We start from the raw sequence: 18,597 nt of genomic DNA on the forward strand, positions 1-18,597 counted from the left end.
TTTTTAATATTAGTTGATTTTAATAAACGTTAATACACTAGGGCTGGTGTGCGCTCTCTCTTGCTTTATGTTTTTGGTTGTAGCATGACAAAATGTGGAAAATTTCAAGGGGTATGAATACTTTTTCAAGGCACTGTATGTAACTATGCCCAGCAGAGTGCTGTAAAACAAGCACCAAAAGTACAAGCTAAATGGCAGCATTTATTTTTTATTACAACTGTAGTATGAATCCAGTCTTGTATGTAGGTTTTAAAGCACTTAGTAATTAGTAAACCACACTGTTTTACAGCCAAATTTGAAAGAATTTTAGGAGCTGTATTTTTCTTATCCCACTGTTGTTGAATGCTGCTAAATGCGTATCTATGACTAGTCAAGGCATCAAATGTCTATTGCAAGTTTTGATAAAATAATCCAGATAGATCCAGTGCATGTTTTTCTTTGTTTTTCATTTTCTGTTTTCCGTGTGAACTCCTTTTGCAGGAATGCCCAGGAGACATTTTTATTGAAGGTATATTTGTACCAAGTTATGAACATGGTAAATTACATACCCTTGAAACCATGGTAGAATCTATTGACCCAAGTCTGGAGAGTTGGAGCGCCTACCTCATTGAAGCCTGTAAACATCTGCAAATGAAAAATTTCTACAACATCTTGTATGAAATCCAACAGTTTATGAAAGTAGGTTTATGCTCTTGTCAAATATTTTTTTTAAAGTTTTACAGAGCAAAACGTAACGTGAAAGTAAAACAAAAGGATACACTAACAAGTAGACTTTATAGATGCCTAATAATATGTCTAATAATATATTAAAATTATACACATTTATTCACAAATTGCATTACATTAGTGTCATGCCCTATTTACAGATTAACAATGTATTTATATTAAATAACACTTACAGTAGGGAAGGGGGAATAGATATGGGACTTTATAGGTGCAATCTGTACATATTTATAGAACAAGAACAATTAATAAAAGAATAGTTTTTTATTTATACACATAAGTAAAAAAGAAGATAAAAAAATAAAAGCATTGTATACAAAATATTGTCCGAAGCACAAGGAGTAATATTTTTAGTGTAACATTACTGTTTCCACACCTTTATTTCAACATGATAATAAAACAATTTACAAAGTGGGGACTTTATAGGTGCAAATCAATGAAGGAAATATCAAATAATAATGTATAAAATTATTATTTTATTTTGAAAAAACAAAATAAGAATTCTAGCATCAAGAAACAACTTTTGTTATATCTCCTTTCCTTCTTGTTTTTTATGCTTGAATTCTTATTTTGGTGTTTCAAAATAAAATAATTATTTTATACATTATATTTGATATTTCCTTAATTTATTTGCACCTATAAAGTCCCCATTTTGTCCATTGTTTTATAATCTAATTTTGGGATGTGCTGCTAAAAAACTTATTGGTGTGTTCGTGTTCATAAAATCTTTATGTACTTTATTTCAACATGTTTCATGTTGTTTACACAATAAGATCCATAAACAAATATCTAAAAATAATTATCTAAAGATAATTAGTCCCATATAGATCAAGCAGCGCTATGTCGTTCAGTGAATCATGATGTTAATAAGTACTCGTTGATATAAATAAATACATATATCAATGCATCAGCATAAAGACACAGGAGGAAACTCTATTCAAAGTCCATCACTCGTATATATAGACACAGCTGGATTAGTCCTTTCTTATGCTGAAATCTATTACACTGCCACCTGTCTCTCCAAAACACCTTCACACATGAAGAAAACACACTCAAAGGGGGTTCGTGATGAGTGAAGACCCCCCCTTTGGTAATATTCTTACCAGAACACACGGGTGTGATCAGCGTTTCACAATTCAAAAATGACTTATCCACATTGCTTCTCATTCCTCCTCCTTCCACATTTCATTTCATTACCTTAAAATCTCCCAAACAATGAATGTGCAGAAAAAAACACATATCGTGTAATTCCATAAAACCTTATGCTTTTATTTATATTCAAACAACAAATTTTCCACTCACAAACATCAAATCTTCATTAGACATCAATTCAATTGCTCACAATAGGATATTCAGGTATGTGCAGATTGTCCTACCGCTCTCCCATCCCTGGGATCTGTGTTGTTCCTATCTCGTGGTTCAGACCGACCTTTCCTGATCTCACCGTTGTGGCTGCTAATCTCTCTATCGTAAGGTTCCACCTTGACGCGTTCTGTCATAATGACATCATCTGAGGGTGGAGCCGTACGATATTTCCCCTCTTTTATATAATCTGGCGAGACGGGTTAACCCTATTTACAAGATATCCCCCCTTCATCCTTCCATCACCTTCAAAATGCTCAGTGCTGCCATGCTTCTGACATTGAAGGCAAGCGGTTCACGTCTGCACCAATCACTGCACGATCCATATAAGCATGCGCACGAAGTGATGAGAGCCGTATCTTACAGATCCACGGTCTGTGTTCCCCAATTCTCTCAGGCAACACACCATTTCTATACATGTTGTGCACATACACCCCTTCTCAGCACACGAGCAAGGACTAAAAAGTCCTCATCACGTCTGCTGTTAAGAAGACAGGACAACCAGTGTGTGCGGAGAGAACATAAATGCAATCATCACACACCGCGTCCTGTAAGAATCCTTATGATTACCTGTCTCCCCATACTGCTACAGGCTAACCACCGTTATCGCAACTTTTTACCATACACTGTGCGATCTATATCACATCTCGAGATGTGAAACAGTGATAGTGCTCCATCATTCTCATATATAATTCCTGCACATCTATTGAATGTATTACTACACCCGAACAACTATATTATTAATATTATAAAATTGTAAATACTTGTAAAAGCAATTTTAAATATAAACTTTAAACGTATTGAATAAATTAATTATCAATATAAAATACAAGTAAATACTTGTAAGAGCAATTTTAAATATAAATTATAAACATATCGAATGAATTGAATGATTCAATATGAAATAGACTACAACAACGAATTAAAAATCTACGCGCCCTACTTCAAAATTATTTTTCCTAAAAATACACCTAAAGTGCACAGATCACCACTAATTAAGTACCAAATATTAAACTTAAATTTTTAATTAAAAACAGGGACACCTAATAAAACAGTTGACATCTAATTCCACATTCAGCCCACTAGGCGCTAAAGTGTTCATTAAATATATCCATTGGGATTCCTTTTTAGATACTTCTCGTACCATATTTGATCCCCGCCAATTAGGCTGTACTTTGTCTACCCCCCAAAATGTCAATAGGGAAGGGTCCTGATCATGGTGTTTTTTGAAATGTAAGTACACACTATGATCCTTGTACCCTATTTCAATATTGTACATGTGTTCTGATACTCGTTTCGTTAAAGTTTTTTTGTTCTCCCTACATACATAAGGTTGCATGGGCATTGTAGTACATACACCACATGAGTAGAGCTGCACGTAATAAATTCTTTAATTTCAAATTTCCTATTATTCCCTGATGACGTAAATTCTGTCAGACCTCTGATCGGGTGGTCTATCTTCGCACACGTTGGACATCTCCTACAAGCGAAAAAACCCCCCTGATCCCAAAAGGTTATAGATCTTTTGGGAGGATTCAAGACCTTCTTAACCACCTTATCTCCGAAATTCGGGGCCTTTCTGTATATAAATGTGCGATCCTTTGGAAGAGTTTGATTCAAACTTTTATCTAAACACAATATGTGCCAGTGTCGCTTAAAGATTTTTTCCACATCCCGATATTGGGCGTGGAAATGCGAGATAATACCCCACTCCTGATTAGATCTACTCACTTTTGATCTATCCTCTAGGCATTTTTTTTCTCAGAATATTTCCTATTTCCACAAACCATTTCTTTATAATCTCGGATTGGGCAAAAAAATCCTCATCTAGCGTGCAATTTTGTCGAATGCACATTACTTGACCTTTGGGGATGTTTTTTAACCACTGAGGGTGGTGTCCACTCTTTAGGGGTAGGTAACTGTTACAATCTGTGGGTTTGAAGTATACTTTAGTAATCAAATTCCAACCCTGTCTTATTATATCTACGTCCAAAAAGTGAATATTTTCCCTACTGTATTCATACTCCAAAATAATGTTGTTTTTATTGGAGTTTAAATATACCATAAATTCCTGTAAAGAAGTCTCTGTGCCCTCCCAAATGAATAGCAGATCATCAATGAACCTCTTGTAAAACTTAAAGGAACCATTCTGTTGTGCGAATACCACCTTATCCTCCCATTCTGCCATAAATAAATTTGCTATACTGGGGGCAAAGTTTGCCCCCATGGCCACGCCTCTTTTTTTGAGAGTAAAATTGCTGGTTATACCAGAAATGATTATGAGACAGGCAAAAATCTAATGCCTGCCTCAAAAACACTTTTTGTTCATGTGGGATATCCTCCCTTTGACTTAAGGCCTAGTTTAAAGCCAATAAAGCATCGTCGTGTTGAATTAAGCTGAACAGCAAAGAAACATCTGCTGTGACTAAATATGTTTCCAATCCCTCTGTTAATCTTATCTGATCAATCAGTTGTAATACATTTTTTGTGTCTTTTAAATAAGCTCTCATATTCTGCACGCTGGTTTGTAAAAATGTGTCAAGATATTGTCCAAGTCTTGCTGTGATAGAACTATTGGCCGAGCTGGGGGGACTACTGGGTTCTTATGGACTTTCGGTAGCGTATAAATCGCGGGCACCTTACAATAACTAGGTATTAAATATCTGATTTATTTTTTATTCAGTACTTTCCTTTCTGCTCCCAACGATACTAACTTTTCCAGATTTCGATGGTACAATCCAGTAGGGTCATGTTTCATGTTGAATAGATAAAGGAACCTGAATAGATAAAGGAACATGTCAGAAATATTTTACAGAAAATATCTTGCATACAGAAAAATCCTCAGTACATACACATAAAGTACAACTATATCTTGGGGGGGAGGCGTGGCCTGACTGAGCTCGATGGCGGACGCTTAACTGGTGAGCTCCAGCACCTCAGGACGAAAAGCACTTGAATTTGCAGGTACATTCGCCCTTATATCACCCCACGAGATGGGCACAGCTTCCCGCACGTCCTCTGCATCTCGATCCTGCTCCCCACGGGAGCATACAATCGGACAAACACACGGAAATATTCCGGAGATGTTCCGCTCACACCGAGGAAATATGGCGCCATCCCGCCATGGCTCCTCACAGGCCGCAGACACCACATCTCCCCCTCATACAGCTATTATTCTGACGGAGACTATTCCCGATGTGAACCCTCCGGGCAGCGAAGGTAATGGTCACCGCACACAAGGAGTGCCGTCCTCTCAGCAGAATATTAGCATGCAAGACTTAAAAACGATAGCCACAGACATCAAAGACACCCTGTCAGCGGCCATTGCGGAGCTCCGGGTAGACATCAGAGCCCTATCAGACCGAGTGCAGATTGTAGAAAGAACAACTGAACAATATGATACCGCACTCCGCAAGACTACCAGAAAGATTGACGGCCACACCTTACAACTCAGGGACATGCAGAGACATATGGAAGATCTGGACAACAGAGGCAGAAGGCAGAACCTGAGAGTCAGAGGTCTCCCTGAATCCATTGAAGGTGAACAAATCACCACAGCCATTACAACCATCTTCAATACGGTTTTGGACAGACCTCCACATACCACTATTGAATTGGAAAGAATCCACCGCGCTCTCCGCCCTAAAGGACGTGACACAGACCCCCCGAGGGATATAATCTGCTGCCTGGTCAACTACCGCCTCAAAGAGGACATACTGAAAGCTGCCAGGTCCAGACCTCAAATATCCTACGAATCTGTGCCCCATACAAATATTTCAGGACCTCTCAGGTATCACCCTACAACACCGCAGAGACCTACGCTCACTTCTAGACGCACTGAAGAACCGCGGTATACTGTATAAGTGGAAATTTCCCTTCTGCCTAACCATTTCCCATTAAGGCCACACGGCATACCTCAAGGTTCCAGAAGATCTACCGAATTTTTGCGCCACGTTAAACATCCCCTTGCTGGAAGTTCCCAACTGGTATGCTAATTTCCGTCCGTTGACACATACACCAGCCACTTACCACTTGGAACCCATGGACACTCATGATATCAACTACCGCAGAAGGAGATCCCCCTCTGGGCCCAGGGGACAACGCCATTCAGATGGCACTCGCAGGGATTACAGCCCATCAGCTTCCCCACTCTCGTGGTGGGCAAGGAGAGACTACTGAAGCCTCCCAGTATTCCAACATCGCATGGAGGTCAGTCTATCCTTTCTGCACACCCTCTTCCACCTCTCTCTACCTTTTTGTTATTTGTTTGCTTGTCCTGCTGCGTTCCCCGTAGCAGACATCTAGTTTTCTTTTGTTTTACAAATGGAGTTTTTATAGTTATTTATTAACTGTTTTTACTCGATCTCTTGCCGCTGCATCATACGTGGCAGAAACTATTAATGGTAATTTCTGTTACGAATCAGTCTCTTAAAAGAGCAGACTTGCCCTCCCCAAGCTCGCTGCTGTTAACTTTGATCCATTATACCACAATATATGCGATCTACTTGTACTACATTTCCCATAACACCGCTGGCAAGGGGGCTGCCTTCACAGACTGGGCCCTACCCTGTTATAACAGACGGATTACAATACTTTTCCCTTTGCCACAGGCCACTCCCCTTGGAAGAGACCGTCTCCGACGCACGCTCGCCGTGCTGTGGCAATGAAATATCACACCACCTCATCAAGGCTCCACCTCCTGATGGAATAACCCATCATCCACTACGACCGCCTCTGCAACCATTTTCAGTTCTACGGATGCCACCGGACTCGCAGCTATTGGAACACCTTCATATATTAACATTTGGCTGTTTAGCATTATATGTTAGCCCACCTCGGTTGTCAACACCTTACTGAACAGACAGCTGTATAGAATGCAACGCAAAAACCTGTGGATGACCTTGCCAAACTCACATCTACTGAGGCTGGAATGCCTACCACTCACTCACCGACGGCTGCTTTGCCTCAGTAATACCAGAAGATACCTGACCCTCATTGACCTTATCACAAAGATCTGGTCCAACGGCTATGCACTGTCCGGCTATTTTTAATCAAGCGCTACCATCCAGCGATCTTGATTAGTCCTCCACGACTCTAGCCCAAGAGGGATAAGTATGTTATATTTAGAAATTTTCACACACTAACGTGCCTTGCTACATTAATGGCCGTTCTTTTATATGCTAAGTGATGACTAAGATGCTAAGAATATGACATCACCCTAACCGAACCGTAAATGGTTGCTACATCTCTACTGTTAGATGATTGCTTACAGTTCCTATTTGATGATGTTACAGGTTTAATGTTTGTGTTGTGTATAATATTCCACTCGTACTTAAATAATAGCTACTTTTTAGTCCCTATAATAACTCACCCCCCATCACACTAACATCGCCCAACTGGGGAATGTACCTTTTATAGTATATGCACGTCCAAATAGTCCTGGGTGGCCGCACAATCACCCACTTCTAGATTCACATTCTTGACCCGCCTCACTCCCTCATCGGGTTTAGTCCTCGCCAACCCCACAGCAGGGTGGTATACCGGGGTTACCCCGACCCACCCTACACTGCATGACTTATCACACCACTAGAGATCGTGGTTCGACCCCCCCCCCCCCCCCGCCTCCCCCAAGGCAACACTTAATTGTTGCGGTAAAAGTACACATTTTCTCACCCGGTTCCCTCTCCCCCTTTACCTTAATTCTCCCCTGGTCACCTCCATATCTCTACTATAAACTATGGCGAACCTTAGCCCTCTCGACCATGTCTCCAAACCCCCCACAAGCTTGCTTAACACCACTACATTCTATTCAATTAACGTTCATGGCCTAAACACACCCAAAAAGAGATCCCAACTGTTGCATACTATACACAAATCCAAAGCTCACATCGCCCTAATACAGGAAACACATTTCCGTACCCACACCATTCCAAAATTCCAAAACTCCCATTACCGGACTGTGTACCATGCAACTAATGACGAGGCGAAATCTAAAGGAGTTTCAATCTTAATCTCGAAACATTGCCCCATTACAGTCTCGGATTTATCCAAAAAGACCCGAAAGGCCGTTTTTTATTCCTCAAAGGCTATTTTCAAAACCGACCAATCACTATAGCCAATATATATGCCCCCAACTCCCAACAGGTAACATTCTTCAGAGAAACCATTTCCCAACTTATAGCCTTCCACAAGGGAATTCTTGTCCTTGGCGGAGATTTCAATGTCCCGTTGTCACCCTCTATGGATACATCCAATGGCTCCTCATGCCTCACCTACAGAGCGCTAAAAGATATTAGATCGCAGTTACATTTGTTATCCCTGCATGATACCTGGTGCACATTACACCCGACCGACAAGGATTTCATGTACTACTCGCCCCCCACAAGAAATACTCTAGGCTTGACCATTTTATTCTCACACAAGAAGACATTCACAGCTTAAAGAAAGCCACGATTGAACCCTCACTTCTATGTGATCATAACCCGATCACCATCACCCTCAATTTAACACACGCACTCACCCCATCCTTCATCTGGAGACTAGATGACTCTTTACTACTTGACCTGGAAACAAAGCAGCTATTACAGAATGCCTTCAACATTATTTTAAGGATAATGCGAGTGCAGAAACATCTAAGGAATCCATATGGGCTGCACATAAATGTATCATACGGGGGTTATTTATATCCCTAAAAGCCAAACACAACAAAATAAAGAAAGCCCATATGGATGCCCTATATAGGCGAGTTAATTTTCTAGAAAGGGCTCATAAACGCACACTCGTGGAGGAGTATATCCCCAACCTCATTTAAGCCAGAAAAGAGATGCTAGAAGCTAAAACTTTAAAGCACAAATTTATACTAACGCAAAAGCTATTCTATGAGCATGGCAATAAGGCTGGCAAAATGTTAGCGAGAGCCCTCCAGAAAAGGCAAACACTGCACACTATCCACAAAATCTCAACACCTGCCGGAGACCCTAGTATTGACTCTGAAGCCATTGCACAACATTTTGTTGATTATTTCCACTCACTTTATAACTTACCATGGCATCCACATACAGCTGCCAATCAGACCAGACAGACCCTCATACAAGAATTCCTCACCAAATACTCTCCACCACCTTCAGACCCCACTGACAGATCCCTGTTAGACACCCCTATCATGTCAATGGAAGCCATGATGGCCCTCAAACAACTCAAAGCGGGTAAAAGCCCAGGCCCAGATGGCCTATCAGCTGCCTATTACAAGGCCTTTTCAGACGTACTCATGCCACATTTCATCGAAACCTTTAATGTGCTCCCTACATCTAACAGATCTAACATGGATCTCCTAGAAGCTCATGTCACACTTTTACCCAAACCTGGTAAAGACACCTCACAGATCCCCAACTACCGCCCTATTTCTTTGTTAAATGTGGACCTTAAGCTATACGACAAGATATTAGCAAATCGCATATCACCCCTACTTCCGAAACTGATTTCCACCGATCAAGTTGGTTTTGTCCCTGGCCGAGAAGCCAGGGATAACACCACAAAAGCACTAAATATTCATTATTGGCTTACGACTATGAAAACAGAAGGCTTCTTCCTCTCATTAGATGCAGAGAAGGCGTTCGACGGGGTAGTGTGGGATTATATGGTAGCTACTTTAATACACATCAGAATCCCCCCACACATGATTGAGATGATAATGCTCTTGTACTCGACCCCTACCGTAAAAATAGGAGTAAATGGACACCTGTCGAATGCCTTCTCCATCACTAACGGTACACGTCAAGGATGCCCACTCTCCCCAATTATCTTTGTCTTAACGTTGGAACCCCTCCTCCAAATGTTAAGAGAAAACCCTAACATAAAAGGAATAGAGATCAAAGATAGGCCATACAAACTAGCCGCATACACGGATGATATCTTGCTCTTCTTCTCAGATCTAATTACCACCATTCCCAACTTACTATGTGACTTGAATTCCTTTCAAACTATTTCTAATTTAAAAATAAATTTTGAGAAATCTAAGGCCTTAAATATAACTATATCAAAACAAATAGTAGCTCAATGCAAACTCAATTACCCCTTTAGTTGGGAACGCCACACCCTATCATACCTGGGTATCAACATCCCTACCGACCTGTCGAGGTTATACCAACACAATTTCAGCCCGACACTTCTGAAAATCCAAGGAGACCTGCTAAATTGGCACAGAATATCGTTCTCATGGTTTGGAAGAGTGGCAATTCTAAAAATGAACGTCCGCCCTAAAGTGCTTTACCTACTACAGGCTATCCCCATTACTCTCCCTAAAACCTTCTTTCAAACTTACAAAACCATGTGCAGAAACTGTGTGGTCCCACCGACCACCAAGATTGAGCTGGGCCAAACTTGTTCTTCCTAAGAATAAGGGAGGCCTAGGATTACCCGATATCCACACATATCATAATGCCACTTTGCTCACCAGGATTGTAGATTGGCATATCCATCACAAAGATAAGGCTTGGATCCAACAGGACATGGCCCACCTACCATTATCTAACCTTCAATGGATTTCTAACCAAGCTATTCCCCCCCCGCTTGCCGGACCCACCCCCTGATAAACTCCTCTTTACAGGCACTACAGCGGACGCGCTGCACTCTTAACCTTACATCACCACAAGGCCCTATGACTCCTTTATCCCTCAATCCTGATTTCCAACCTGACATTACCAGATATTATCTCCAACAACCACGTACCACATACCGGGCGCATCAAATCTTTGACTGAGGGAATCTGTCACATCCTGCAATGGTTGCGAGGTTTCCCGAAACTCCGATTACTGTTTTTCAAATTTCTGCAACTCCGACATTTCTTTAACTCATATAACCCGCAATTATGCTGGTATAGAGACTTCACCCCGTTTGAAACTTTATGCAATAGTGATGAACCACAAAAACACTTGATATCTACCATCGTCTCATTGCTAAATTTGGATGCCATGATACACACTCCTACCTTACAACGGTGGGATAATGATCTCCTAACCAATCTGACTGAGAATGACTGGCCTAGGATATATGAACACACACATAAGGGCTCCCTAAATGTTTCGGTACAAGAAAATAGGTACAAACTCTACTCACGATGGTACCGTACCCCCGATAAAATACACAGACTGTTCCCCGATGTCCCACCAACATGCTGGAGATGTGGCTTGGACCTTGGGTCCTTTTTACATATATGGTAGGACTGTCCTTTACTTAAGCCATTTTGGAAAGAGGTACATAACAAAATAATTCAGATAACATACCAACCGGACTACTCCCTGGCCCAATACTTGTTACATCACACATCAATATCACAACGAAGATATCGGAAGTCCTTAACCCTACACTTGATAAACTCAGCTACATTATGCATTCCCAGACACTGGAAAACATCCACATCACCCACACTAGAAGAATGGTATGGCCAAGGTGACAAGACCGCAGAAATGGAGAAAGGTATCCACCAAGCAGCACAGTGGTGTAGTGGTTAGCACTCTCGCCTAGCAGTAAAAAAGGCCGCTGGTTCGAATCCCAACCACGACACTACCTGCCTGGAGTTTGCATGTTCTCCCTGTGCCTGCGTGGGTTTCCTCCGGGTACTCTGGTTTCCTCCCACACTCCAAAGACATGCAGGTAGGTTAATTGGCTTCTGTCCAAAATTGGCCCTAGTATATGAATGGGGACCTTGGATTGTGGGCTCCTTGAGGGTAGGGACTGATGTGAGTGTGCAATGTACGGGGATAGGGGTAGACACTCACTCAGGTTGAACTGGATGGACTAGTGTCTTTATTCAACCTTACTAACTATGAAACTATGAAGCTCAAGACAAACACACTAAATGTACCAACCTTTGGGCATGCTGGATTCATTTCAGGTCCTCCACACAATTTAATATCCCCGCTCCCCCAATCTAACAACCATGCCACTTGTACCACAAAGGTATTAGCCCCCCCCCCCCCCCAATCGTCCATGTCCATATCCACTCTCCCAATCTCCCCCATATCGTATATACCCTTCTCTCCCTGGGCAGGTTATTTGAGGTGACCCCCCTAAGACCTCTTATACCCCTTCTCCGGTTGCCTCACTCTACAAACATCATACCTCGCATACACCTTCTCCCCGCCCCCCCCCCCCAGGTTCATTTACATCTCCGACATGCCAGATTTCACAATAGTTTTAAGTTACCTCTGTCATCTAAGCTGTAACCAATGAAAAAACATATAACAGAGGTACTTCTCATGCCCATTGACTGCACTTTCAACTCCCAGGACATACAGGGCAATTTCCCCATTCACAGAATGTTCCCAATAGGGGTGAATGGATCGGAAAAGACCCACAGAGAGTCTGTGCAGTAGTTGGACATTTAAGTCGGAATGTACACAACATTTTCTGTAGGAAATGTCCGAGAATATACTAGCCACAAATCACACGATTCCAGGAGTCGCATAACCCTCGCATCGATAAGCCACTATAGAAGCGGCTTATTTCTGACATTCCCCCACCAACCCCTTTAGTTATAGTCAGAGAGAATGACGCCTAAATTGTCACACCCCAAATGTCAATAGATGTTGGCTACAACTCGAATGTTTAGGTTTGGCTCAGACCTTATGTATTTCTACACGCAATAGCTCTTATTCCACAATATACTACTGAAGATTACAATGAATCATCCACCACTACTCTTTGTACTTGTAATACTGTACTTCATGATTGTAATGTACTCTGTACTTGTTATGTTTATATTTGAACCATTTCAATAAACAATTTGAAACAAACAAAAAAAACAAAGTACAACTATATCTTGAACTAATTAATCCAGCATTTTAGATGCACCCCCTCATTTGTACAAGGGTTACCCTGGGTTGCAATTCCTACCTCAGTCTGATGAAGAGGTGAAGCCAAGTAGCACCAACAAGGGCTACAAGATCACGGCAGACGGTGACTGTAGCCATGAAATTAAGAGACGCTTGTTTCTTGGGAGGAAAGCAATGGCAAACCTAGACATTATAAAAACCAGACATATCTCTCATACCCACAAAGTACAGCATTGTCAAAGCTATGGTATTCCCCGTAGTAACCTATGGCTGAGAAAGTTGGACCATAAGGAAGGCTGAACACCGAAGAATTGATGCTTTTGAACTATGGTGTTGGAGAAGACTCTTGAAAGTCCCTTGGACGTCAAGAATATCAAACCAGTCAATCTTGCAGGAAATGAACCTTGAATATTCAATGGAAGGACAGATCCTGAAGCTGAAACTAAAATACTTTGGTCACCTAATGGAAAGAGAGGAATCATTGGAAATGCTGGGAAATGTGTTTATCAGGTATTTCCTCAGGCTGATCTAATCAGTAAGGGGAGAACTTTCTGCTAGCAGCAGCGTGGGCTTTTTCAACCCCCTTCTTCTCTTCACACAGACACTCAAGACTGCTGTGTTGGAACCTCCCTATTAGGAGAGACTGAGCCAATCATCAGGCAACAGCAAAGCACTGTGGAATAGAAAGTCATGCGCAATGCAGCCTGATTGACTGAAGTGTTTAACAGGACTACAAATCCCAGGCTGCATTGCGAGTAGCAGGATGTTGATGGAAGTGGGGATAAGGTCACAGGAACTAGAACAGGAAGTTTTTCTTCACGGACTCCATAAGGAGAGCGTCTCCTCGGCTGAAGTGGAGGAGGATTGTGGCCTACCAAAGGGGCACACCATCTACAACTCCAGCCCAGAGGAACAGATTGACCGAGCTGGTATTTCATAGGAGAGGCCATTGCAGCAGCTCAGAGACTGAACGCCACTGCAACACTCCTCCTTTGGGGAGAGACAATCGATCGCATGTCTGAGGACCGCTGATAGCATACAGGATTTGGTGAGAGGGCTGTGCCCAGGAACATTTATTGCTTTTCATAAGACAGCACATCTAAATAATGTGCACATGCACCTGTTAGCTGGATCACACAGAGGAATACTACGTCATTGCATCAGCTATTCCACATTCCTCTCATCACCCTATTATATTGAGGGATTCTTGTTCACAGAGCTCCTACATTGTTGGTGAAGATAATAGCTTTGCTCATCAAGCATTGTTACTGTGGCTCTTAAAGGGGACACACCGCGGGTATTGAAATTACTTCATTGTGTGTAATAGAGACATCATAGGCCAGCCTGGGGTTCCCCTTTATTCATAGAATTTCACACATATGAAAAGCTTGTTTTAGGAGCCTATTGAATCTGTGCATATTGTCATTTATTTTCTTGTTTATGGTTGCATACGGACTGTTTTCCCTTAAACTGTTTCAACCAAGACCTGGATACTTATAGAGGTCTTGGCTGACTGATGTTAACCTAAATTTTATTCTATCCAAAGTAAACATAAAAATACAGCACTGTATTGTGTATTATTAGGTTATTCTATCCATCATTAAGCTAGGTGTGTTAGAAGGGGATGAGACGGTTCACTGGGGTTGTGAGGCAGAACGACGGATTGAACCAATAATCAAAAGCAGCTCCTTCGGGGGTCTGCTACACGTGGGGGCTCATCTGGGATTTCTGTTGCTCTGCAATCAATTCCCCTACAAGCACCAGGGTGGACCCTGCCGCTGCTATCCAGTGGTGTTATGAAGAAGGCACCCGCTCAGAATCGAGTGTGGTGTTCGAACTCCCAGGAAAGGCCTGGGCAGAGGAACAAGCTGTGAAGACACTATCCCCGGACAGAAAGGCGTGGGTGATTGCTTTCAAAACAGACCGTGGGACCTCTCGCACCTATGCACTACTAGGAATCCCTGGAAGCTTCAAAGGTGCCAGTGTGCAATTGGCCAACAAGACGGAGCTTTGTGTAATTCATCTGAAGGTTCCGGAGGAGGGTCCTACCTCCTCCAGTCAAGCTGAATTAAATAAGTATTTCCCTTCCCGTCACCTCTGACCACAATTGGACACAGAACTTTTTGCTGCTCTGAGAGACTTTGTTTCGAAATATCAGAGAGACCCCCCCAACATACTCAGCAACTGGTTATTGGAAGCTTAGGGTCTTCTCTGGAAGACAACCAGTGCCTACAGGGGAGGACAACTTTGAAGAGTGGCTGGATCAGACCACACAAGCCTTGAATGAATGTGACATTCCTGCGACTCACAAGAAACAGAGAATCACAGAGAGCTTAAAAGGGCCCGTCTCAGAAGCCATCCACAATTTGAAGCTCAGCCAGCGAGATTGTGTTGCCCAGGACTACCTGAACATTCTACAGGATGTGTTTGGGCGCACAGAGAAAGTTGATGATCTTATTTATCAGTTGGAGCACACTTACAAAAATTAGGGAGAGAATTTGTTGGAGTACATGAGACATCTGGACAAAATTATACACCAGATCTTGCTGAAGAAGGGCCTCGGCTCTCCAGCCGTTTTGAAACTTCAAACCCCATCATGCCTCTGCCTCTAGGAGTCATGCCTGTGATTGTTAGTCTTGCAATGTCTCATGGGACTTGTAGTTTCAAAACAGCTGGAGAGCCGAGGTTCCCTACCCCTGGCCTAGACCCTAGGAAGGTGAATGAAATCCAAGCCCAGCAAGTCTAGAGAGGTGCTCAGCCCTTGGACCCATCACCCTCCTGTTAAAAGCCCGGCAAGATGGTGGCATCTTGAAGTATCCAGACCTGATCCGGATTGTGCGGGGCCATTCTGGAAAACAAAGCCCAATGAAGCCTGAAACACAAAAACGAAAGCTGGCAGCAAACTCCAGAGGGCCCCAGTAAAGTAGATGGGCACTCGGCTGACTCCATTAGCTAGCCCCAGAAAAGCCAACGACACAAGGAGACCGCTGCAGGAGTCCAAACCCCTAAAAAGGGCTCCCTTTGTTGCCTTCGAGCGACCCAGTGCTCCACTTCCTTTGACTCATGCTACCTGGCGTTGGAGAGTCAGTGCACATCAGACCCAACAGAAACTCAAACCAGATCAGAACTTCTGCAAGAAAGGAGTGCGGATACAAGCTACCAAACGGGTCAAGCCTGCCACTTTCCACAAATTCCCTGCTCTCGCTCTCTGGAATGGAAAGAAAGAGCCAAGACTCAGCTCTTGAGAGGGCAGGCTGCATTTTCAAAGCGTGAATTCAATCTGGGGTGTGCAAAGAGCGATCAACACCCGATCTGTCTGCAAGAGGACAAGCCGTTCAGAGAGAGAGTCCAACGGATTTCTCTAGGGGACTTGGAAGACCTGCGTGAACAATTGGCAGAATTGAAGAAATCGGTTATCATCTGAGAGTCCTGGAGCCCATACGCTTCTCCAATAGTGGTAGTACGGAAGAAGAATGGGTCACTGAGGCTTTGTATTGTCTACTGGACGTTGAACAGAAGGACCATTCCCGATCAATACACCACCCCACAGATAGAAGACGCTTTGCAGAGTCTGTCAGGAGCCAAGTAGTCCAGCGTACTGGACTTGAAAAGTGGGTATTATCAAATCCCCATGCATCCTGAGGATAGGGAGAAAACGGCCTTCATCACTGTGGTGGGGTTCTTTGAGTTTGACCGCATGCCCCAGGTTTTTTTTTTTTTACAGTGCCCCAGCACCTAAAGAAAAGGCTCATGGACAAGACTGTGGGTGACATGAACCTGATAGAGGTGTTGCTGTACTTGGATGACATCAACATCTTTGGGAGGACCCTGGAAGAGCATGAAGAGCATCTGGAAAAGGTCCTACTATGATGAGGGGTTGAAGCTGTCTTTGGAGAAGTGCTAGTTTTATCAACCCTCGGTTAACTACCTTGGTCACATTGTGTCTGCAGACGGAGTGGCCACAGACCCCCAGAAGCTGGAAACTGTCACTTCCTCGCCGAAGCCCACTAATGTGACTGAACTCAGGTAATTTCTGGGATTCTGCTCCTATTACAGAAGATTTGTTGAGGGATTCGCTAAGATAGCCCGCCCACTCAATTAACTACTGAAAAGTGAGGAGGAAGATGATGACCCGAAAAGACTTGTCAGACCAACTGGAGGGCCCAGAAAACACAGAGAGTCTGTTCACGAACAGTGGGCTGCCCAATGCGAGGAGGCCTTTAGACAGGTTAAAAGGAGCCTAACAACTGCCCCAGTTCTGGCCTATGCAGATACAACCAAGCCATATGAATTACATGTTGACACCAGTCAAGATGGGTTAGGTGGGGTGCTGTATCAAGAAAACGATGGCCACCTACGGCCTCTTGCCTATGTGAATCGAAGCTTGGCACCCGCCGAGAAGAACTACCCCTCCCACAAACTCGAGTTTCTGGCCTTGAAGTGGGCAGTAGTGGATAAACTGAGGGATTATCTATATAGAGCTAAGTTTGTGGTTAAAACCGACAATAATCCTCTCATCTACATCCTCACCACTGCCAAGTTGGATGCCACAGGTCATAGGTGGTTGGTTGCCCTCTCAGGGTTTACTTTCAGCCTGAAGTATTGACCAGGGGTTGGGAACAAGGATGCAGACACTCTGCCAAGAAGGCCTCATTGCTCCAGTGACCTCCCAGAAGAGTGGGCCCGGCTGACACCTGAAGGAGTACGAGCCTTGTGTCAAGGAGCAGAACACCAAGCTGAGGGGGGATCCAGGGCTGAAGACATTGGAGTTTCAGCTGCTAGTGTCCCCAAATGCTACTGCAATGTCACCCAAGTCAGGGATGATGGTCTGCCAAAGCTTTCAAAAAGGATTTGCTAAAGGATCAGCTGGAAGACCCTCTCTGCAGCCTGGCATTGAAGGCCTTGAAGAACCAATGACCTGATGTGGTCCTCACCGACTCGCCGAAAGAGGCCCATCTCCTACACCAAGAATGGGTCCAGTTACAGCTGCATTAAGGGGTGGTCTACCGAAGGGGCCCCTCTGATGAGCTTGAAGAAAAATGGCAGCTTTTTCTACTGGAAAAACACAGGAAGACAATATTAACCTCTCTTCATGACCACCATGGCCACCTAGGGCCCAAGAGAACTTTCCACCTGGTGAGGGACCGATTCTACTGGCCTTCCATGTGGGCTGAAGTTGAGTGCCACTGCCATTCCTGTATCATATGCATCCAAAGGAAAACTTGGCCTCACCGATCTGCCCATCTTCAGAGTCAGGGACCTATGGAGCTGGTGTGCATTGATTTTCTGTGCTTGGAGCATGATATGAGTGAACAGGGAAATATCCTGGTAGTGACTGACCACTTCACTAGGTATGCCCAGGCCTTTCCCGTAAAGGATCAATAAGCTTCCTCAGTGGCCAAGGTTTTGGTGGAGAAGTTCTTTGTACACTATGGCCTGCCCCAACGTAACCACTCTGATCAAGGGAGAGATTTTGAAAGTAGCCTCATCAAGAGACTTTAATGCCGTGTACACACGGTCGGAGAATCCGTCGGATACTCCCTTTATCGTCTGTTTGGGCAAGAGGCCCAGTTGCCAGTAGGCTTGCCCTTCAGCACATCCTTGGATCATACTTCAGCAACTTCGCACAGAGGGTATTTAGACTGTCTACGGAAAAGTCTGAAGACCATCTATGACAAGG

General features: G+C 43.4%; 1 protein-coding gene across 6 annotated transcripts in view; it reads left to right on the forward strand.

Moving 5' to 3' along the window:
- Window positions 1-18,597, forward strand: part of ZFYVE26 (zinc finger FYVE-type containing 26) — a 1,794,472-nt gene that overhangs the window by 1,475,880 nt on the left and 299,995 nt on the right. For all 6 annotated transcript variants that reach the window (XM_077465059.1, XM_077465061.1, XM_077465063.1 and 3 more), the window contains one exon: window positions 481-678. In XM_077465059.1, the coding sequence (XP_077321185.1) occupies window positions 481-678 (198 nt within the window). The remainder of the gene's footprint in view (window positions 1-480; window positions 679-18,597) is intronic.

Source organism: Lithobates pipiens, unplaced genomic scaffold, assembly GCF_037356315.1.
Source record: "Lithobates pipiens isolate NorthernLeopardFrog02 unplaced genomic scaffold, aLitPip1_a1.2 Scaffold_30, whole genome shotgun sequence".
Classification (NCBI taxonomy): domain Eukaryota; kingdom Metazoa; phylum Chordata; class Amphibia; order Anura; family Ranidae; genus Lithobates; species Lithobates pipiens.